This window comes from Macrotis lagotis, chromosome 5, assembly GCF_037893015.1.
Source record: "Macrotis lagotis isolate mMagLag1 chromosome 5, bilby.v1.9.chrom.fasta, whole genome shotgun sequence".
NCBI lineage: Eukaryota > Metazoa > Chordata > Mammalia > Peramelemorphia > Peramelidae > Macrotis > Macrotis lagotis.
This window is the reverse complement of record NC_133662.1, coordinates 212455234-212478266: the sequence shown is the minus strand read 5'-3', so window position 1 is coordinate 212478266 and position 23033 is coordinate 212455234. Positions and strand designations below refer to the sequence as shown.

The following is a 23033-nucleotide window of genomic DNA, read 5'->3' as shown; positions in this document are numbered from 1 at the left end:
GCAATTAGAAGCAAGAGGCAGTCAACAGTGTTAGTAAGAAAAAGGCCAATGCAATTAGTGGTTTAAGAGAATGTTTAATATAACCTAAAAGAAGCTGAGTGGTAGTTGGGTGGAATGACTAGAGGACTGACTATAAGGGATTGAGAGGTGAGTGGGGGGGGGGGGTGTAGGTGAGATGAAGACAATGGGAATAGATAACCTTTCACAAATTTGGTTGTGAAAGTGAGAGAAATAAGACAATAGCTTGAGGGTAAAGTGAAAATGTTTTTAAGGAAAGGCCTAAGCATACTTGTAAGCAGCAGAGAAGGATCCAGTAAATAAGGAGAGACTGAAGATGGGTGGTAGGGGTGAAATGCAATTATTGAAACTACTGAAGGGGAAAAGCTACTGAATTCCTTTATGGACATTACAAAAATCCAGTTCTTAATCAGAAACTTGAGCAAAGGAGGGGAGAACTGGGGTGGGGGGAGAAGATTTATTATGAAGTGCGAATGAAGAATAGACAGCTGAAAATGGATGGCTTCTATCTTCTCAGCAAAGCAGGAGGCAAAATTCCCTAAGAGATTTGGGGCAGGGTGATTTAGGAGGCCTTAGGGGAGACAGAAATTTTAGAATTATCCTCAAAGGGGGTGGTGGCTAGGTGGTACGGTGGATAGAGCACTGGCTCTATGCACTCAAGACTGGGGTTAACAGAAGTAGATGCTTTCTGTTTCTTCAATCTCAATTTTTTTTTGTTGTTGTTGTTGTTGTAAAAGGGAAGATGGAAGCATAGTTGTTAGAAACTTCCTTCTTCAGAGGTGGCTAGGTGGCACAGAACACCGGTCCTGGAGTCAGGAGTACCTGAGTTCAAATCCGGTCTCAGACACTTAATAATTACCTAGCTGTGTGGCCTTGGGCAAGCCATTTAACCCCATTGCCTTGCAAAAAATCCTTAAAAAATTACCCTCAAAGGATTAATAGAGCTAATCATGAAAGAATAAAAGAATACTAAGAATGAATTAGTGGTCTATCATAATTAGATAATATGAACTTATAGTGACCAAAATTATTGTGAGTTGATGGTTTCCCAGAAAGATTCAAAAACATCTGAATGTGGGAAGCTAGGTGGTGCAGTGGATAGAGCACCTGCCCTGGAGTCAGGAGTACCTGAGTTCAAATTTGGCCTCAGAACTTAATAGTTACCTAGCTGTGTGGCCTTGGGCAAGTCACTTAACCCCATTGCCTAGGAAAAACTAAACAAATAAACAAACCATATGAATGCGACCAGAGAAAGAAGATGCTCCAAAGTTTAGAGTTTAGCAAGGCTTGAATACTGATAAGACAAGGGATACAGGGGCAACCTGATGGTGTATGGTCAAACTGGTCAGCCACAGCCGACCAAAACTATAGGGAAAACAGAGATTAGAGTAGGGGTGATGGACTAGAGGAGCAAGGAAAGATGGAAAGAATAAAGGTCATGGTGAGAACAGACTTAGGAGGACCGAAGCAAAGTTCTTTGTATGTAACAGTAGCAGATGAAGACAGAAGAGTCACAGATAAGGCATATCAGGATCTATATAACAATAATTAATAGTTATTCTGGCTGCAATGTGTAGGGAGCTCTGATAATGGGTGTCCAGTTAAGAAGCTAATGCAATCACCTAAAACTCATCTATTAAATGACACTTTGTTATTCAATAATTTCACAATATTCCTAGGGGGCTATTCTGTCATTTTTCCAGAGGAGATAGAGCAATCAACAAGCATTCGATATATATATATATATATATATATATATATAGAGAGAGAGAGAGAGAGAATATATATATGAAGTATATCATACACACAATATAAATCCATATTAAATAAAACATTTTTATAATGTCCTCAGAGGACCTGAATTGCGATCAGAAATGGGGGAGGGGAGGGGAGGAGGGCAGAAGGTCAAAATTCGAGAACTCTGCTCATCAGTGGGCAAGGATTCAGATTCACAGACACATGGGTGGAGTTGGGGTTCAAGGCTCCCGGCGCCCGGAGGGCACGTGTCCCGGCCCGCGCCCCCGAGGGCTGCCCCTTTTTGTCTGGGCTCGGGCACGGGTGAGGGGGGGCAGAGGCGCATGCGCCGTGAGTCAGGCCGGGACTCACGGGACCGGGCCGGCCCCCGGGCCTTTGTGTCGCCGCTCGCCACGGGGCCTGGGGCCGGGAGGACCGGGGAGCCTTCTCCGGGCTTCGGCGTCCAGGCCCCGCTCGCCATCCCAAGGCCCGAGCAGGAGGTGCTCCCGGAAGAGGCGGACCAAGTCGGGTTCTGGGTGAGGGGGCCAGCAGCACGCCCGTGGATGGATCCATCTTGGACGTCTCCGCCCGCTGCCCCTAGCAACCACCCGCCCCTGGAAGCGGAAGAGCTGTGCTTGCCCCGCCCCTTGCCTGGGCTTTCCTAAGCCAATCGGAGACGTGCCGGGAAGCCCGGGACCCAATCGACTCGGGAGGCCCCGCGTTCGGCCAATGAGAGGCCAGGAGGAGAGGGCGGGCTGCAGGGTCGCCGGCGCCTGCGCCGTCTGGGCCTGGGCTCTCCGTGGGGGATTTGTCTGCTCGTCCGGGGCCGGCGGAGGCACGTTGGGCCCGAGGACGATCTGTGCGGCCGCCGAGTCCTGCCCCTCGCCATGTTCCTCACCCGGTCCGAGTACGACAGGTGCGTGAGGGCGGACGAGTCCCGGGGCAGACGCGGGGAGACAGAGGCCCGGAGCGGGCCAGGCCCCGAGCCCGGCCTCGGATCTGCCTCGTCATGAGGCGCCGGCTCGGCGCGGGCCCGGGGCCGGGGAGGCCGCCCGCCCCGCTCGGGGCTCGGGGCTCGGGGGCCCCGGCAGCGAGGCAGCGGGCCCGAGGCCGGGCGGCAGGACGTCCTCCGGAGGGGGCCGCGCCCGGCGGCAGCGTCCATGCTGGGGCCTGCGGGCCCCCGCGCCGGCCCGGCCCCCGCAGCCCCGCACCGCGCCGGCCCGGCCCCCGCAGCCCCGCACCGCGCCGGCCCTTAGGGCAAGGCCGGTCCGGGCGGAGCTCCGCCACCCCGCGCAAGCCTCCTTCTGACTATTCCGCTTCGTGGCCCGGCAAGGGAGCTCCGCCGGGCGGCAGCAGGAAGCCCGAAGGGCCTTTTTGCTTTCAGTTTCTGTTTTTATATGGGCCAAAAGCTTTGAATCTGGAGAGGAAGGTGTTTTTCTTCTACAGGTCTGAACCGTAGAAAGTTGAGAACCGAGTTGAATATCAAGTATGTTTGCTGTCCTGTCACAAGGAGGGTAATTTCCCCCCTCCTTTTCTATATTCAATAAAAGGCCTGTGTGAATGTATAATGTATAGATATGAAATCTCACACTTAGAGCCTATTTAGTCCTCCTGGCCCCATTTTACGGGTGATGAAACAGAGACCTGCCCCAAGGTCATCCTGGTAGCGACAGAGGCAAGATTCGAACTCAGGTACTGGGAGCTCCAAGGACAGTACTCTTTCCACTGTAGTTTCTTCAGTTTCAAAGACTTGCCTTTGCCCAGACTTACATCATATTTTCCCCCCGGAGCATTGAGAATGACTGTCTCTATGCTATGACATATCAGCATTAGGTGAGCATATTTTACCTAGGTGGTGCAGTGCATAGAGCACCGGCCCTGGAGTCAGGAGTATCCGAGTTCAAATCCAGCCTCAGACACTTAATAATTACCTAGCTGTGTGGCCTTGGGCAAGTCACTTGCCCCACTGTCTTGCAAAAAAACTAAAAAAAAGTCATCATCTCTGCTGACCTTTAACCTACTTGCAAATGAAACATTCTTTTGTTCACAGAATGTTAACTAAATGTCATGTACATTGAGGGAAGTATAATGATTACACAATCTTGTGGAAAGTAATACTTGCATATACTTAACTATAATTCAAGACAGACAATAACTATAAGAAGAGTAAGAACAAGATGCTGCTAGGTTTCAAAGGGAACAAATGGGAGGGTTGTGGAGAACGTAGCATTTGTGGCTTTTTAAGGGTGAACATGATATGGCTAGATGGAGATGAGAAAAATAAGACTTTGTTTACAGATCAAGATAGGAATTTGGGTTAGATTAAGGGAATAGTATAAGATAAAGGTAAATAATATATCTTGAGGTCCATTTATGGAGTGCTTTCAGTATCGAACTAAGAAATTCAGATTTTTGGAAATCATTGGAGAGCCACTGAAAGTTTTTGAGCAGGCAAGTGACATGATAACAACCATACTTTAGCAAATTCATCTCTGGTGTGTACAATAGATTGGGGTAGAAAGAGTCTGAAATCAGGGAGAAGATTTGAGAGATTATTAAATAAATAAAAGGTAAGGACTTACACTAGGATAATGGCTATATGACTGGGATGGGGGTGGAGGTGAGAGGATTAATTTTCAGAAGTACATTTGTGTAGAATAGGATAATAGAGCACTGAATTTAGAGTCAGGAATGCCAGTTTTTAGCTGGACTATACCATTTATCTAACTCCTTCATTATCTGTAACATGAGGAGAGCAGTACTCATAGCCTTTACCCCCATAGGGCTCTTAACTATGACTATAAACTTTTACAAGAATACTGGATTTCAGATTAGAAGATCTAGATTCAAATGTGAGTTATACTATTTACTGTGATCCTTTAGGCAAGTTATCGTTTCTCTGGACCTCAGTTTCTCCATCCATATAATGAAAGTATTACTAAGGTCTTTTCCAGTTTTAAGATTCTATGACCAAGACCCTGGGCACAGATACATTCTTTGCTTTCTAGAAGCATACAATCTAAAATAAGAGGATTGAAGCAAATAGGTAAAAGGAATAACTAAAGCATAACTAAAAAGCAATATCTTCTTTTAAAGTCAGTAATCCTTGTTTTAGAAATCTTTGAGTTGGGACCTCCACCAAATCCCTGTATCCTTTCATTTTCCATATTGTAGCAGCACCATCTTGGCACACACAGATGGACACTGATGGATGCTGAGAATAAAGTAGAAATTCATGACATTAAAAAAAAAGCAATATCTATAAGGAAGACAACTTAAGAAGAGGACAAGAATAAGGTCATAATATTTGAAGATTGCCTAGAGAGATATGGGGGCATAAAACAACCAAAGAGTTCTTATTCCAGTTAGGGATAAGCAATAAATGTCCTTGGTACCATCTAGAAAGAGTCTTCTCTATGGATAGACCCCATTCTTTTGAGAGTGTTATTTAATGTGTGATAATGATTGCTATCTATAGTAATATGGAAAAGAAAATAATACCAATCTAACCGAGCAACTGATAGTGAGAAACTCTACTTCCAACTGATAGTGAGAAACTCTACTTCCATTGCTTGCTGACATTTATTCGTGACTTGTTTTTCATTGCAGGGGTGTGAATACTTTTTCTCCTGAGGGAAGATTATTTCAGGTGGAATATGCCATTGAAGCCATCAAGGTATGATAACAACAAACCTGTTTGAAACATCTCTCATTAGTTCATTGCAGAGAATTTTGAAATTGTTCTTCTCTAGGATCTTTTCAGTTTCATGACTTGAATCCCATGTTTGAAAAACGCTGGGGATTAGTTACTGAAGTGTCACATCAGCTCCCATTCATATAAATCTTCATACTTTTTTACTTCATCACTTTGTCAGAATTTAGTGTCCTTTGTGTGGGCTTTGAGCAGCAGCATATAAGACAAATATTTGTAACCATTTCAACCTTGAATTTTTTTTTTTTAAACAGTAAATAGGGACAACTTCATGATTACATTAACATGTTCTTTATGGTGTTTTGACATTTGGAATCAAGGTAGATACAAGATATTAGCATTTCTGGCGTTTTAATATTAGTTTGATACCTGGATGTTGGTCACTATGGTGAGGAAAAGTACAATTATCCCCAGAAAGAAATGTCAGGATAGAGGAGTGAATGTTTTTGGAACTTAGACTGGATATTTAGTATGAAGTGAGTATTTTGTATCTATCTTTGGAGCCACCTAAGAATTATGACTTTTTATTCAAGCAAAAACCTAGTGAAGGAAAGCTATTTAGATTTTTGGGACAAAAACCAGTTCTGTGGATTTGCCACTGAATTTCTTCTCCCAAAATTACTCAAGTGTTTGTGAGGACTTATGTTCCCAGCACTGTGCTAGGGGTTTTCATTTGGGTGTGGGGAAATAATAGGAATATACTAAAACTGAGTATAATTAATATACATTGAACAATGAGGGGGCAGGGAAGGGAGATGGAAAGAGAAGGGGATAAGCAGTGGCCAGATCCTTTGCTAGGCTAACCTTTCTTCATGGGGAGAGAAATGGTAATTACTATTGAGATCCTCAGATTGAAAGTACTGAAGACATCGCTCAGAAGAGTTTGCTTTATATGGAAACGCTTTCCTGATATTTTCTATGTGTACTACCACCTGGTCCTGTGTCCTACTGGTCACAAAGTAGCTTCTCAGAGGGTGTGCTGGCAGAGTGAGAAAAAAATTTTTTTTAAGTGCATTTGGAGTTGAGAAGGGAAATAGTATCAGAGAAGGCAAAATAAGGAGATTGGATTTGGGCTAACTTTTGATGTATGAGATGGGTTTGGATATGGCAGGAGAATTTCCACAAAAGGGAAGAAATATTAGTGAAAGCCTTTATATGTGCAAGCCTTGTTCAGTGTAAAGAAATGACTTAGATTGGAGTTGAGCTTTTGAACTGGGGAAGAATGGGAAATTTTGGGCATGATAGCAGGGGGACTTGAGAGCCATTGTTGGTTCTTCAGGTGGGAAAGACCATGATGAAAACAGTGAGCATCAATGTGCAGGATAGATTGAAGTGAAGAGAAGCCAGAGGGAAAGTAGACTGTTGTAGCAGTGTAGTCATGAGGAGGTGAGGGTCTGGACTAGTGGTAGATAGATAGAATGGGAAAGTAGGTAGATAGAATGGGAAGAAGAAAAACTGAAGAAGATTATGCCATTCATGTTACTGTGATTTGTTTTTTAGGATCTGGTTTTAAAAATTCAGTTTTAAGCAAAAAGAATTGTGTCATTATGCCCTCAAACCTGATTAATATCATCATTAGATCAGAATGGCACAGCAGAGGCCAAGTGCATAGTTTATCTGAGTTCTCTGATTTAGGCTGTTCACCCTGTTGTTTCTAAGTCATCTAGGGCTGGAACCTTCATTTTAACTTAGAATCCCCTCCCCTTTTTTTTATTTTTTGCAAGGCAAATGGAGTTAAGTGGCTTGCCCAAGGTCACACAGCTAGGCAGTTATTAAGTGTCTGAGGTCAGATTTGAACTCAGGTACTCCTGACTCCAGGGCCGGTGCTCTATCCACTGCGCCACCTAGCTGCCCCTAGAATCTCCCCTTTACTATTAACCTTAAGGTTATGACTTTATATGTCTTAGAAATAGCAATAATATTATCCAATAATAATGTAGCACTTTTGAGTTTACAAAGGGCTTACATGCATTTGCTTTTGAGAGGTACAAAAATTCTGTAAGGTATTATTTAGTATTATTCCCATTTTACAGATGAGACTCACTAGATGCAGATTTAGTAATGTTCTTCCCATTTTTTACACATCGACTTGCCTAAGGCTGTAGAGCCTGTAAATGGCAGGGCCAGAGCTCAGATAATCAGTATCCTGATTCTGAAGTACTCTTTTCATGAAACTATATAGCAAGTATGACCTAAGCCAGATGTAGACTTTTCCAGGGAACATTGGTTCCTATTCATGCAGAAGTATATTTGGTTAAGTGTCAAGTTTTAACCAAACTGTATAGGTAGTTTTGTGCCAGCCAGGATTTTACACTGTTGTTCCTATTTTTTGCTATTTATAACCAGTGCATCTCTGTCTTTAGCTTGGCTCCACAGCCATTGGGATCCAGACATCAGAGGGCGTATGTCTTGCTGTGGAGAAGAGAATCACCTCCCCACTTATGGAACCCAGCAGCATTGAGAAAATTGTAGAGATCGATGCTCATATAGGTAAGGGTTGGAGGAAGACTTGTCCATAAGATCAGGCCTGAGTTAGTCAATCTTCCACAGTGCTTCAAGGCAGATTCCATGAAATGTGGGTACATCAGGGGAGATCCTGAGAAGTGTAGAAATTCCCTCAGAAGGTAACTGGCTTGTGATAGCTGGTTTTCCAGGCATCAGGCCAATAGGGCATAATTGGAGGAGCAGGAAGCAGCAGCTGCAGCACTCGTTTGTGTTTAACTTCTCCCCAAAGTGCCCTTCCCCCTCAAATTTAGACTTGGCAGACCAGAGTTGTTGAAATGTGTAAAGGATTGGTCATGGGCCAGCTCCCTACGGTGGCTGTGTCTTCATTGGTGTATAATGTTAGCCCTGGAAGAGGGCCACCTGCTCTAAATGGAGATGATCAGATACAGGGGGCCAAGGTTGTCCCCTAGGAAAAGTGGGAGCTCTTAAAACAGATCTTCTAAGTGACAAAGGTTAAAAGAGAGTAGGAGTGGAGTAGAGCCTTCCACTGAATATGGCTTATCTCCCTTTTCTGGTGGTTTCTCTTATTTAACCCTGTCCCTGTGACTACAGTCCCTTTTCTGTAGCTGCTGGCATCCTTGTAGCATTGCAGGGTGAACAGTTCTACTTATTTATAGCATGGCATTTAAATTAGCTATCCAAAGGCAATTTCGTGGTGACCTCTCCATTTACCGAACTAAAGTCTCTCAGGTAGAACAGGTGGTTTGCCTCGCCTGGGTGACTTTCAGACCACAGAATTAGGTTTTTCACTTGAAAAAGCTCCCCTTAAGAGCTCAATACTAAGTAGTATTTTTAGATATGGAAACTGAATCCCAGAGAGGATGTGACCATTCAAGGTCAGCACATCGACTCAATTAACTGAGTATTGTGTGGCCACCTACTTTATGGAGGTTGCATAGTGGTCATCTTTGCCTCTTATTCTGGCGTTAATCTCCTATTAGGGCTTCAGCTCCTCATTTGGAACAGTTCATTTCTGATCTGAATTTAGGACTAGGAAATGTTAAAGGGCCTTTGCTGTAGCCATAGTCAGGACCCAGGACCGTTTTCTTCATTTGACTTGTAAACCTTTCTTCATGGGGAGAGAAATGCTAATTACTATTGAGATCCTCAGATTGAAAGTGCTAAAGACATTGCTCGGAAGTGTTTGCTCTATTTGGAAAAACTTTCCTGGTCCTGTGTCCTACTTGGTGGTCACAAAGTAGTTTCTTAGAGAGTGTGCTGGCAGAGTGAGAAGGCTTGGGTTTGAATCCAGTTACGTACACTTAATAGCTGTGTGACTATGAGCAAGTCAATTAATTTTTCCAAGCCCCAGTTTTCTTATCTGTAAAATGGGAAGAAATAGTTGTTAGAGGGTTAAATGAAATGTCTGCACAGCTCTTTGCAAACCCCTAAAGCATTTGAGCCTCTCAACAATCTTTTAAGTTAAGATAACCATAGATATTATTTTCAGAGCTTTGTCTAAATGATAACCATTACTGTTGACAGCTGGGCTTCGTTCTCATCTCTGCCATGGGTTTTTCCCTCTAGTTTTTTGCAACATGATTTCACTTGGTTACAAAGTGAATTGTTTGGGAGTACAGCCTGAGGGTCATTGAACAGCTGCCATTGTTCCACTCCAGAAATTGCAGCATTTCATAAATAGGTGAAATGTTATAAAGCATCCAAGAGGGAAACTGAAGAGCTTTACCCAGTGGGTCACTGTTGCTTCTGCATTGCAGGTTGTGCCATGAGTGGGTTAATTGCTGATGCAAAGACTTTGATTGATAAAGCCAGAGTGGAGACACAGGTAATGAATGCTTCAAAGGCATCTTTCCTCTTTAGCATGCAACCCACATTCTTTCCCTAGTGGTAACATAGCCACCCTAGATTGTATTGTACTTGTTTGGGTCAGCATCAAATACTGTGGGGATCCTTCGGAGTTGAACCCACAATTTTCACTTGTCTGAGGCTTAGAGCCTAACTCACCAGAGCTCCTCACAAAAAGGACTCCCACAGCAAAAGAGCTGGTGCCTGCTTTTCTGTTGGCCTTATTTTGATATGAAACAAGAAATTGCATTGTGTACTATACCAACAGGAACTTGGGAACAAGGTGAAGGCTTAGATTCCAGTTGGGACTCTTCCATTTATTAGCAGGATGCCCCCAGGCAAGAGAATTAACCTTTATATAGACTTGGGTTTCCACATCTGTAAAATGAAAATTATCTCTAAGGTCCCTTTTGTTTCTAACTTTTTTTTGTTCAGTAAAATAATATTTTTCCTATGGTGAATAATGATTTTAGTTGAGTGTCTGATTGGAAATACTGATTTCATTGGAAGTTTTTGGTTGTGTTTTTACTGTTTCTCAGTGCCTGCTTGGATTAAATGATAAAATTTTGTAAAATGCTTCATAGACCTTAAAATGTTATGTGTCAGTTGACATTTAATCTGAAGACCACACTAATAAGGAAAAAAGTCATGAACTAAAAAATTCTTTGAACTTATTTATAATGTTGCTTTCAGTATATTTGTAAATATAAATTTTGATTTTAATAGTCTTAAAAGAGGGCTAATATGAGGACTTTGAGGGAAGTTTTTGCATTCATTCACTAAAGATGCAGTTTAGTTTTCTGAGATTAGCTCTTTGTTTCAGGATTGGGATAAACCATCAATTATTCCTTGGAATCTTGATAAAGTTTCATTAACCATACAAAGATTTTTGGGACACTTCATATGGAAGGGCTATTTCTTTTTTTTTTGAAAGTAAATGGAGTTAAGTGACTTATCCAAGGTCACACAACTAGGTAATTATGAAGTGTCTGAGGTCAGATTTGAACTCGGGTCCTCCCAGTTCCAGGACCAGTGCTCTATCCACTATGTCACCTAGCTGCTCCTGAAAGGGATATTTCCAAAAACAGTTTTCTTCATTTTCACTAAGTCTCAAGAGTCTGTGACTGTATGTTGATCTTTCTCTTCCTGGTTCCTTCAGCCCATGGGACTTGTCTTCTCTTTGCAACTGTAGCCATCCAGCACTAGGGTTAAAATGAAGGTTATACTATATTTTGCTATTCTCTTAGAACCACTGGTTCACCTACAATGAGACAATGACAGTGGAGAGTGTGACCCAGGCTGTTTCCAACCTGGCTTTGCAGTTTGGGGAAGAGGATGCTGATCCTGGTGCCATGGTAAGTATGTTGTTTGTATTGAGTCTTCTTACTGTTCTATATGATTAAGGACTCTTACTAATAGAATCACCAACTTCTTATATCTGTCTGTCTACTTTTCTCTCATTCTAGTCTCGTCCATTTGGAGTGGCACTATTATTTGGAGGAGTTGATGAAAAGGGACCACAGCTGTAAGTAATGTTTTGTTTTGCAGTTTTGGATTCTTTTTAAGGGATTTTTTTCGTTTGGCAAAGTAGTGGTAGCTTTCAATCACTAGAAGGAGATGTTCTTTAAGCCACTATAGACATTATTCTGAAGTTCTTGAAAAGGGGCTTCTCAGAACACAAGAAACTGCTGCTACTATCTAACCTGTCTTGATTGTTGTGTCTTTCTTCTCAGGACTTAAAATGAGTTATGAGAAAATTCTCATTCAGCCTGTCAATGAGAAATTTATGAATTAGATTATTGTCCAGGGTCAAGATCCCTGGGATGGGGGTCATTTTAAACCTAGGAGAACATCTGAAATAACTTTTTTTTTTTTGCCACTACCTAGTATCTTCGTAATACTGATGTCAAGAAAATAGCACAAATACATCATATGGTTAATGTTGTTATATTAAGCTTTTTCCCATATGCAGTTATAGTTTGGAAAGCATAATTTGATCCAAAATTTATGAGAGTCAGTGTTACTAGGTTCTAGTCTGATTTCATACCCAATATACTATATGTGTCTGGGAAAGAAAAACCCAGATGGTATACTTGGGTATGTGTGGGAGATAGACCTAATGGTGGCAGGATTTCAGCAGCTTTTGACATTGAGATTGCCCACCCGAGGGGCTTCCATGATGGCCAGAGTACTGGACTCTCCTGAGAATTAAGAGAAACTACAGTAAATTAGCCAGACTCTGTGACCCACAGAAGGGTTTGACTTTGTTTTATCTCTCCCTTTCCGTGCCCCCCCACTTCCTTAAACACACACCCACAACACCCCACACCACATCCACATATACACAAAAGAGAGAATTGAGAAGGCTTCTTTGCAGAGTTCTGCTATTGGGATCAATCCTGTTTGGGAAGAAATAGTATTTCAGTTTGGTTGAAGTTTTGTATCTCTAAGCAGCATGGTGCAGTACAGAGGGTCCTAAGTTCTTACTCTCTAAAAAGAAGAGTTTTATGTCCAGTAGATTTCCTTTGGATTCTGGAGCCTGCCCACTGTGGCGGCAGTTGGCCCTACTTGAGAAGGTACTCAGAGCTCCTTGTAGGAAGTCTGTCACAAGAGAATGAGGGGCCAGAACCAATAGAACTCCAATCAAATCACATCCCTTTCAGTGCTAGAGACCAGTGAGGTCCATTCAGAACTTGGGAAGACCAGACCATTACATAAGCCACATTGACTTAGCCATGTATTAGTATTATCTGTGCTTTATTATAATTTTAATCTGGTTCAGGCTGCACTTGACAGTGTAGTAAGTAGTAGGCTACACGTTTGATTCCTCTGTTCCAGACAATCTCCATAAGACTTTTCTAAGTGGCAGAGAAGGTACCAACTTGAATTGGTAGAGGGAGTTTCCTCTACAGATGAAATCACAAGTCTAGTCCCTCTTGCTATTTCTTTGTATCCTTAAGATACAAAATTTCAGAGCTTCTCTTTGAAACGACTGCATTTGGAGTCAAAGACCCAAGATTCAAATATTGGCTCTGTAACTTTGGGGTAAGTCATTTCCTAGAGCCCCATTTTTTTTAGATGTAAAATGAGAGCACTAGACTAAATCATCTCTCAGGTCCTTTTGTTCTTAATTAGGTGATCAAATATTATTTAATGAGTACCCTCAAGTGTTTTATTTACATGAAAATTTCTCTCTTTGAAATCCCAACAATTGCTGTTTGTTTTCTTAAGCACCCTAACTAGCTTTTTTCTGTGTTCCACTGTGTTATTTGGACTTCCTTTCCCTTTTTTTACTTGACTGAATGTTTAAGAAAGTGTGTTTGAATTCCATAGAGTTGTGTGATATCATCCAGGTGATGTATTTAATTCTCATTTTTTCCCAACTGGTAGGTTTCATATGGACCCTTCAGGAACCTTTGTACAGTGTGATGCTCGAGCAATTGGCTCTGCTTCAGAAGGTGCCCAGAGCTCTTTGCAGGAAGTTTATCACAAGGTATGCAGACCTGATCAAAGTGTTTCTACTTAGGCTGCACCTGATTCTTTAACCACTTGGGATTTAACTCAAACCCTCTAGAGTCATAAGATCATTTGAGATTTCTCAGTCTCAGAGCTTAAAAATTAATGGAAAAGAAACAGAAATGTCTGTGCTGCTTCTTTTTCTGCTCCATCACTCACGAGGGTTAGGGCAGCAATCAGCCCACATAATCCCCAATAGTATCCCTGATTTATGTGAGTGTCAGGTAGGCTTTATTTTATGGTTGGACAAATTTAGGTGACGGAGATAGATCGCAGGAAAGTAGGAAAGACACTTTTGTGTTTTGAGGATATAACCTATTGGAGGTCCTCAAGAGGAAATGGTCTTCTTTTTTAAAGTGAACCTAAATAATAAAAGAAATAAACCATTTTCCAGAACTTCCTCTAAGATAAGGAACCATAGAGGAATTATCTATAATTGCTTTGATGGCTTAGATTTTTTGTGAATCCATATGGATATATATTTAAACATTGATTCATTTCACTTGTTAACCTATCTGGGTTTTGAATTTGTCAATACTTAACAATTGTTTTGGGTTTTTTTCTTAAAGATAGGGCAGACTTTTAAAGCCAGTTTTCCCCATTGATTCTTTGGGGTTTGTTGTTGGTTTTTTTCCTTTTATTGTTACTTCCAAATTTCCACCCCTTGTCCTTAATAGAATTCTTTTTTGTGATAAAGACATAAAAGCTAAACAAAATGTGCCAATATGATGAACATGTATGAAAACATATGTCCCATTCCTCCCCCTTAGTCCAGTACCCTCCTCCTGAAAGGAGAGAGGTATGTTTCTTCTGACTTTCCAGAGTTAAGATTGCATTGGTCTAAATTCCTTTGTCTTTTAGTGTTATTTGCTTTTACACTAAGGTGGTCATTGATTTCTTTTGGTCTTGTTTATTTCATTGTATATCAGTTCATATAATCTTCACAAACTGCTTATTCTTTAAATCATTTATATGATATATTTTTCATTACATTAAAAAAATCACTGTATTTTTCAACTGATAGGTACCTACTTTATTTTTGATTTTTTGCCATGTTGTTGTTGCCAATGTTTATAATATATATATGTGTATATGTGTGTGTGTGTGTGTGTGTGTGTGTAAGGTCTTTCTTCTGTCTTTAACTTCCTTGGAATTCTTATGCAGTGATATTTTCCATAGTTGGTGGACCAAATCACAGTTCCAATAATGCATTAGGACAAGATTTTTCAAGGAAGGATGATTTGCTTCCTAAGAAATACCTTAGCCACAACCTTTCTTTCTCTTCTTCCCTTCCCCCCCTCCCTCAAGGCTATGACCCTGAAAGAAGCAATCAAGTCATCGCTCATAATTCTCAAACAAGTGATGGAAGAAAAACTGAATGCAACTAACATAGAGGTAACTTGAGGGCTAATTTCTTTTTCTTCCTATACTATATAGCTCTAGAGATTCTTATTGAGAACTTGAGAAGTATCAACAAACCCTGCTTTTACCTCTGCATTTCTCCACTCTATTCATTTCATATGCCTAATTTAACAGAGCTTCAAGTATAGGATTGGTGAACTCCTGACCAAGGATAACTATACCTACCGAAGATTTCTAGAAATGTATTTGTCTAAAGTCTTTCAGATATAATCAGAGTATTTAACTGAATAAGAATCAGGGTTGGGGAGACTGTCTACATGTCCCTAACAAAACTAGATAGAGACAAGTTCCAGGGTAGGAAGAGTGTCCCAAATTCACAGATGAGATCCTAGAAAAAAACACAAGCATAAACATGTGACTTCAGCTATCTCAACCCAAATACACAAAGTATGGGTAAGAAACAAAGTGACCTAGATAGCTTTAATGCAAGGAGACAAATTTGACCCCTGGAGTATCATTCAGATCTGGTGGGCTAAATCCCATGACTGAAATATAATTCTGGGATGGTGCACTTTATTGAATAGAAATAGCCCAGGTAAAAAACAGTAGGGTGAGTATAGAATACCCTTGTATATAAGGAATGAATGTTTATTAGAGTCAAGTCCAGACCAAAGGATTTGTCAGGTGCTGGATCAGTGCCAGTCACTGTGCCAAGCTCTGAGGAATCAGAGAGGGAAGCATTTGGGTAAAGACCCAACAGAGACAGAAAAGAAACATGGTTGTTGGTGGAATCTTCTTCAGACCACTTGGATGAAAAAATGTAAATAGTTGAGAACAGATCTAGAAAGGTGGTCCACATTTCAGTAAGAGTTCTCTCACTATTCCAAACAAAACAGTTTAATAATTTTTAGCTAAGAGGATGAGTTAGGTGGGCAGTGGATAGAATAATGGGCCTAGAATCTGAAGGACCTGAGTTTAAATCTGGGCTCAGTCATGGACTAGCTGTTCGACCCTGGGCAATTTATTTAATTCTATTTGCCTCAGTTTCTTTATATAAAGTTAGCTGAAGAAAGAAAGACTCCCCCTAAATGAGGTCACAGAGAGTTAGAAACAATGAAATGACTCAATAACAGCAAAAGAATAATTTCATCCTCTAAAGGATAGGGGACCTTATAATGGCAATTTCCTTTCTATATTTTCACCTGCAAATTCTTAAAGGAAAATCACAGGACCTTCCTAGAACAGCCTAAGAGGGGTGAGAAGCTGCCAAGAATGAATACTGACATAGAAACCATTCTGCTGAGGACCAATAAGAGAAGTTGTCTGGAGAGACTGATGTGGCTGCAGAAGGGATTTTACTGACCATCTCAAAGGTTTAAAAATACCTATATGAGAGGCAGCTAGGTAGTGCCTTAGATATCTTAGACACACACACATACACACACACACCCTCTGTATGAAAGGTAGTAACAAAACAGTAGCAAAAGAGAAATGGAAAAACAAAGTTTTGACCTGTGATATTAGGAATGTTGAAACACAGAATACATTGAGACTGAGGGTAGCTAAGAACAAGAAATGTTTGGTTTAGATTTTTAGTTCCATTGAAGACAAAGTGTCTCAAAGAAGAGATAGGACTATTTTGGACACATAAGGGATAACATGAAGAGAAGGTAGAGAAAATTAACTTTTTTTGTAACGATTCCATTTTCTTAAGCGAGAGTGATCTTTGGACTAGAAAGATCAGAACAAAAATAATTAATAGGGAGCTGGTAGCCAAGATAAGTAAATATAGTATACCATATGGATTAGCAGACCCAGATGAGCTACCTTCTGAGATAATGAAAGAACTGGCAGCTGTGATTACTCGATCATAGGCATCTTTGGAAGACTAGATAGGAAAGGAGAAGAGTAATGTTCCAGTTTTCAGAAAAGTAAAAAGAATGGAGTCCACTGCTGATAAGCTGGTGAACTTGACTTCGATTCTTGGTAAAATATGCAGTTTCTTATTAGAGGGATGGATAGTGAGCATGTAGAAACAACAGTGATCTGAATAGTCCATCCAGTGTCATCAAGCACAGAATATTCTAAGTATCAGACTGATGGATCAGGGGAATGCTGAATAAAGCTAGATTTTAGCAAGTAACTGAACTTTGAAATAAGATGAATAGTTGTATCCAAAAAAAATAAACATTTGATATCAGCTTGGAAACAGACTCTTGTGGATGGCTGTACTCAAAAATTATTAATCTTTCAGTATCACCAAGGTGGGAGGTCCCTAGGGACTCATCCTTGACCTTGCGCTTTTTAACATTTTTATCAGTGACTTAGATAAAGTCATAGATTGTAGGCTTATCAAATGTCTATATATAACAAAACTGGGAAGGGTAACTAATAGACTGGATAATATCTAAAAAGATCTTGAGGGGGGCAGCTGGGTGGTGCAGTGGATAGAGCACTTGCCCTGGAATCAGGAGGACCTCATTTCAAATCCGGCCTCAGACACTTAATAATTACCTAGCTGTATGACCTTGGGCAAGCCACTTTACCCCATTGCCTTGCAAAAACAAACAAAAAAAAAGAATCTTGGTAGGCTAGAATACCTTATATGATAAAATGCAGAGGGGCAGCCAAGTGGCACAGTGGTTAGGGCTCCTGTCCTGGAGTCAGGTGGACCTGAGTTCAAATTCAGCCTCAGACACTTTATAATTGCCAAGTTGTGTGACTTGGGCAAGTCACTTAACCCCATTGTCTTAAATAGGTAAAAAAAAAAAAATTTAAGTATGATTGTAAAGCTCAAATGAAATATTTAAGAAATTCTAATAAAAATGCATCTCTTAAACCATTGAAAAAAGAGAGAGTATGATGAAATGCAGAAAGGACAAATGTAAGGTCTTGCCCTTAGATATCAAAAACAATCACCTCCGCTAATGTCAAATGAAGAAGGCCTGGATAAATAGCAATTATTTTGAAAAGAGTCTGGGGGGAGTTGGTGTATTGCAGACTTGAAACAAGGTGTCAGTTGTGATGTGGCAGCTGATAGCTGATATCCTTAGAGGATCAAACAAGGAGCAGCAGGTGTGTTGTAGAGGGGCTTCCTATTCAGGTCTGGTAGGTGGCAATGGAGACTTCCAAATTTTGAAAGGCTCAGATAATGTGAGTATTGAGTAAAATGATAGGTCGGAGAACACTTGGGAAAAGTTTATTACCCAACTCCATGCAAATGTGAGTGTATAACATCTGTTGCAATTATGTATATTATTGTTTATATATTGTTATATTTTTAGTCTACAAAAGTAAAGAATTCATATTCAGTTCAAGAAACACACATACAGGGGTGGCTAGGTGGCACAGTGGATAGAGCACCAGCCCTGGAGTCAGGAGTACCTGAGTTCAAATCTGACCTCAGATACTTAATATATTACCTAGCTGTGTGGCCTTGGACAAGCCACTTAACCTCATTGCCTTACAAAAAAACCTTTTTAAAAAAAAAGAAACACATACAAGTATCAGCTTTGCAGAATGCTGTGCTAACTCTGGAGAAGATACAAAATATTACTAAGATGTGATCCCAGCTCTTATGGAGTTGATAATCAAACATTAGGAGATGATGTGTAGAGTAGTTATCATACCACATTACTAGTATGAATATTTGTTTTTATTTAGGTGTGGTACTTCTCCAGTACTGCAAAATGCAGTCCATCCATGATTGTCCATTCTCTGCAACTCTTGTCCATGTGGTTATTCCCAAATAACTAATATGATAGAAATAAAAGATGATGATGCCAGTAGAGGTATATTTGGACCCAAAGGATGATATCTTTGCCATAAATATCTTCGGAATTTTATGACATTTTTGACAGCCTTCATTTTGTACACTGGTTCTGTAACTTAGCTTTCTCCCCAATTCCTATATGTTTAGTACATTATTTTCCAAACCACCTTATATAGACTATTATTACCTTATCATAAGTTTCAGATGGAGTTGATTTTCTCTCTTTCCTCTGACTTTCCTCTTTTCCTCTGTACCTATGTGGTACAATATTAAGGAATTGTGAGTAAGATAGGAAAGATTAAGGGGGGAAAAACACAAAGAAATGAAATTTTAGGGGAGTAATAGTGCTTGAATTTTGTAATTGTTGGAGAAAATAATTCATGTGGGCATATTTATACACAAATATTTTGCAACTGAGAGGGTCAGGATGTGATGCTGTAAATAAGAGTTGGCCTTGAAACCAGGAAAACCAAGGTTCAGGTCCCCTTGTTGAAACATTGACTATATGATCCTGAACAAGATACCTAACTTCACAGTGCTCTAGGGCAGGACTGTCCAAAATGTGGCCTGCCTGTGGGTTTACTAAATACTTTAGTAAATGAAGCCTAGCTACTGAAGAACTCTCACTAAAAATGGCAAATCAAAATGTATTTATTGTTTCAATAAAAAATTTTAAAAGTAAGATTGGACAGCTATGCTCTAGGGGAAACACAGTTTTCAAACTTCCATTCTTAAAAATTATTGAGAATGCCCCAAAGAGGTTTTGTTTATGTGGGTTATATCTAGTTATAGCTACATATTAGAATTTAAATTTCAAGGGGTGGCTAGGGCTAGGTGGTGCAGTGAATAGAGCACCGGCTCTAGTCAGGAGTACCTGGGTTCAAATACGACCTCAGACACTTGATAATTACCTAGCCGTGTGGCCTTGGGCAAGCCACTTAACCCCATTGCCTTGAAAAATCTAAAAAACAAAAAGAATTTAAATTTCTTAGTATTATTATGAAAATAGTTTTGATCTCTGAATCCCTCATCCCCTTAAAAGAATTTAGAGGATCTCCAGAAGTCCCCAGATAACACTTTGAGAGCCACAGTTCTAGGGCAAATTTCTTAGATGATAGGTTACAGAAAAGGTGTTGACCTGCATAAGTAGAAGTTTCTCCAGTGGGAGTTCTCTATAATAATGAATTGATAGCTACCCCATCCCCTCTATATTCTTTAGAACCATGGGTGCTCTTATATCCAGGTACTGGATGTGGCCCTTAAGACTCTAGTCTAGACTTGGGGCTAAGGGTAAAGAGAATGCTTCCTTTCTAAATCAAATACAAAGCAAAATCTTCAGATCTCCATGATATCAGTTCTAACTTTCTCAAACCTTTCATTATAGATGAGATGGAAACAGCCAGTAATATGGTTATGGCTGGAGCATAGATTTGGAGTTGGAAGGGACTTTGCAATCAGTTTCAACCTCATCATTTTTCAGGGCAGGAAACCAAATACATAGAAAGGTAGCAAGGAGCAAAACCAGGTCAAGCCTTTGACTCACCATTTTAACATTTATAAAACTTCACTAAGTAACAATAATGTCTATTCTTCAATTTATGGTAGCATGTTTGGGAAAAAGGCATTTAATTTTACATTTTAAAAGGTGAGTAGTATGATTCAAATGGAATGAGTTTAAAAAACCAAATATACAAACTGAACTACTTTCAGCTGAACATCAAAATGGTACGATAGCATTTTTCCCTAAGTAGTGAAAATAAAATTGGTGCTTATGAAACTAAGGAAGAAGTGCTGAAAGCTCCAGTAGCCTTAACCATAAGAATATCTTCTCACCTCCCTCACTTGTGCCTTGATGGACAGAAAAGATCATGACTGTTCATTATCACTGATTTCCTGTTTCACTGGTTAAATAATATCCTGTGTTTTTAGAAGGAAAAAATTAGATTTTAACACTGGTGAAGTTGCCATATGGTCCATAATCTTGAAAAACCACAAAAGAGTATCTGTTTGCAAATATAGGCATTCTTCAAAACTACCAGAACCATATTCTCATGCTGTTGAGTTTTTGGTATTTTTCTTGTAGATCCAAGGAATTAGATTCCCCCCAAGTATTATTCACTTTAAAGGAAGAGATCTGGTAAATAAAAAGTTTTAATTTGGAGACCCAGAGCTATTTTAGTGACCTACAGAACAGTTCCAGCCTGGAAAAAATATCCTTAGGACAGCAGATCCTTTAGCCCCTAAGTGAACAGCTGCACCCCCAGCAGCCCCCTCCTTAACCAGGCTTTCTGTGCTCTGTATGGAAGGAAACCAACCCAGCTCTCTAATCTTGGCCTTTTTCTTTTCTAGCTGGCCACAGTGGAGCCTGGTCTGAAGTTCCACATGTTCACAAAAGAGGAGCTGGAAGAGGTTATCAAGGATATTTGAAAGAAGAGGGACTCTCCAGAGTTTCAATGTGGCTCTCTTTAACTTTCAACTTTCCTGATTGCAATTTTTTATTTCCGCTCTCTACTCCCTGGGAAGAAGTTTCCCAGAGTAGTTGATGTTTATGTGTTTTTTACAATTTATGTACATAAAGGAAGACTGAAATAAAGAGAAACTGAAAACTAATTTGTTGAACTATACCTTATAATGTAGAGGGGTATGGTGCTCTGTGTCTGTGTAAGTGCTTATATTAGTAAAAGAAAAGATGTCATTAATTTTTCCATGCTGTAACTCTTAAAAGTAGTGTGCTCCCTGGGGCGGCTAGGTGGCACAGTGGATAAAGCACCGGCCCTGGAGTCAGGAGTACCTGGGTTCAAATCTGGTCTCAAACACTTAATAATTACCTAGCTGTGTGGCCTTGGGCAAGCCACTTAACCCCATTTGCTTTGCAAAAACCTAAAAAAAAATAGTGTGCCCCCTCAAATCTCTTGAGTCTTCTGGCACTTATAACTTAGAAGGCATCCATGCAGCCCGTTTTATGTGAATTCAAACTAGCAAAACTCCCTCTTGTGGCCTTCAGAGGATAGTGCCACAGAACACCCCTATCACTTAAAACAAACTTCTATTTAACAGATCTTAGAAGATGATCCAACAGATCTCTGGTCACCTCTCTTCTACACCCCACCCCCCATTAACCCAAATAATCGTGATGGATAATATAAACCATTTACTACTTTGGGGCTTGTTTTCCCATAAGACCTGTTACATAAGGTGGCAGTCTACTGAGACAGTATAGTCGGGTAACTATTTCTGGGAAATACTGATTGACCCCTGAAATAAAATTCATGTTTTCAATCTCCCTCCCTCCCACTTTTAGTTCTTTTTTTTTATAGTCAAGCAGCATTTATTTTAACATCCATTTTTGAAAAATTTTCTCCCTTTCTCATCTCCACCTCCCCAAGACACAAGCAATTTGATACAGGATCATCTAAGCATGTTTCCATATTAGTCATGTAAAAGCATGATTCTGGTCTTGTATTAGAACCTAGTCAAATTATGAAGCACAGAACTAAGTCATTCTTCAAATTTTAACTATCAATAGGACAGAATTATGGATAACCAAAAGTTTGGGAGGGAAACCTTGCATTTGGTAGAAAATAGGATGAAAGGATAAAAAATTAAAAATTGTGGAAAAATCAAGAGTTGATTGTAATTCTCTGGGAGCCACAGAAATTATTTCCTTAACTCTGAAATATGTATTAGTGTTTAAAAAGAAAGCATTGAAGAATGTTAGACTAGTTCTAATAGTTGCAAATAGGAGAATGGTGTATTGAATTAAGAGTTGGTCCGAGTCCTGTCTCTAATAATCACTACCTTTGTGACTTTGGACAAGTCACTTAAACCCACTGACCTCTGCAATTCTTTAAACTATAAAATCCCTAAACAATTGTCTCTTGGCATTTGCTTGTTGAAGTTTTCTCACTGTGGGAATACCATACACTAATAAAATCATAGACCTGGGAAAATAATCAGTGAATAAATTTTAAATTGGTTCTGATTGTAGGAAGAAACTAAAATCTCAATCCAATTTCTAGCATAAAAATATAATAGCTTATAGAAAGGCTTTTAAAGATCTTTTAATCTAATCTCTTTACAATTTAGGAAAATGGGGCCTAAAGAGGTTCACTTGCCAAGTTCACACAATATTAGAAACCAAGTTGTTTAATATAGGGACTTTTATCACATTTGAAAACTAAAGGAATTAAGTAATTTGAAATCAAAAGGACTGAATTCTAAAGAAATGCTTTAATAGGTACTATGTCAAATTTACCTTATGGGTTAATTTCTCTTCATGTTCACCTTCATTTCCTGGTAAATGATAAAAATTGAAAACTTTAGGTTATCTTATTCCTCTTTGCTTGAGAATTTATGGCTTACAATTCATTAATTTATTATGCAAATGTTTATTTAATGATGTGTCTTCAAAGAATCTGAAGTCCCTAGCATTAAGCTCTAAGAGGTTAAGAATCCTGGCTTAACTAAATTTTCCTACGGCTTAACTCACTTTAATATAGTTAATGAATGAATCCATCCCAATTGTAGAATGATGTTAGCTATATTTAGATGAATGAAAACCAGGATAGAAATTATCGAAGTCATCTCACCCCTTTGAAGAGAGGTGAT

At 39.9% G+C, this 23033-nt stretch overlaps 1 protein-coding gene and 1 long non-coding RNA gene across 2 annotated transcripts; one reads left to right on the top strand and one right to left on the bottom strand.

Moving 5' to 3' along the window:
- The first annotated feature begins 2340 nt into the window (after positions 1 to 2340).
- Positions 2341 to 21035, top strand: PSMA5 (proteasome 20S subunit alpha 5). Its single transcript, XM_074188342.1, has 9 exons — positions 2341 to 2668; positions 5362 to 5428; positions 7828 to 7954; positions 9688 to 9755; positions 11023 to 11130; positions 11242 to 11300; positions 13166 to 13268; positions 14600 to 14686; positions 20775 to 21035. Exons 1-9 carry the CDS (start codon positions 2640 to 2642, stop codon positions 20850 to 20852), a joined length of 726 nt encoding a protein of 241 aa, XP_074044443.1. The 5' UTR covers positions 2341 to 2639; the 3' UTR covers positions 20853 to 21035.
- On the bottom strand, positions 18319 to 22719 carry LOC141488347 (uncharacterized). Its single transcript, XR_012468656.1, has 4 exons — positions 22681 to 22719; positions 20259 to 20342; positions 18613 to 18679; positions 18319 to 18405 (listed from the first exon to the last, which is right to left on the bottom strand). It is a non-coding gene; the product is annotated as an uncharacterized LOC141488347 (long non-coding RNA).
- Between the last annotated feature and the right edge of the window lie 314 nt (positions 22720 to 23033).

Excerpts from the sequence above, each read along its gene's own strand:
- PSMA5 (XM_074188342.1), top strand. The coding sequence starts at position 2,640 with ATGTTCCTCACCCGGTCCGAGTACGACAG. Across the intron at positions 9,756-11,022 it reads AAGCCAGAGTGGAGACACAG|AACCACTGGTTCACCTACAA; the intron begins GTAATGAATGCT and ends CTATTCTCTTAG. Across the intron at positions 14,687-20,774 it reads TGAATGCAACTAACATAGAG|CTGGCCACAGTGGAGCCTGG; the intron begins GTAACTTGAGGG and ends TTTCTTTTCTAG.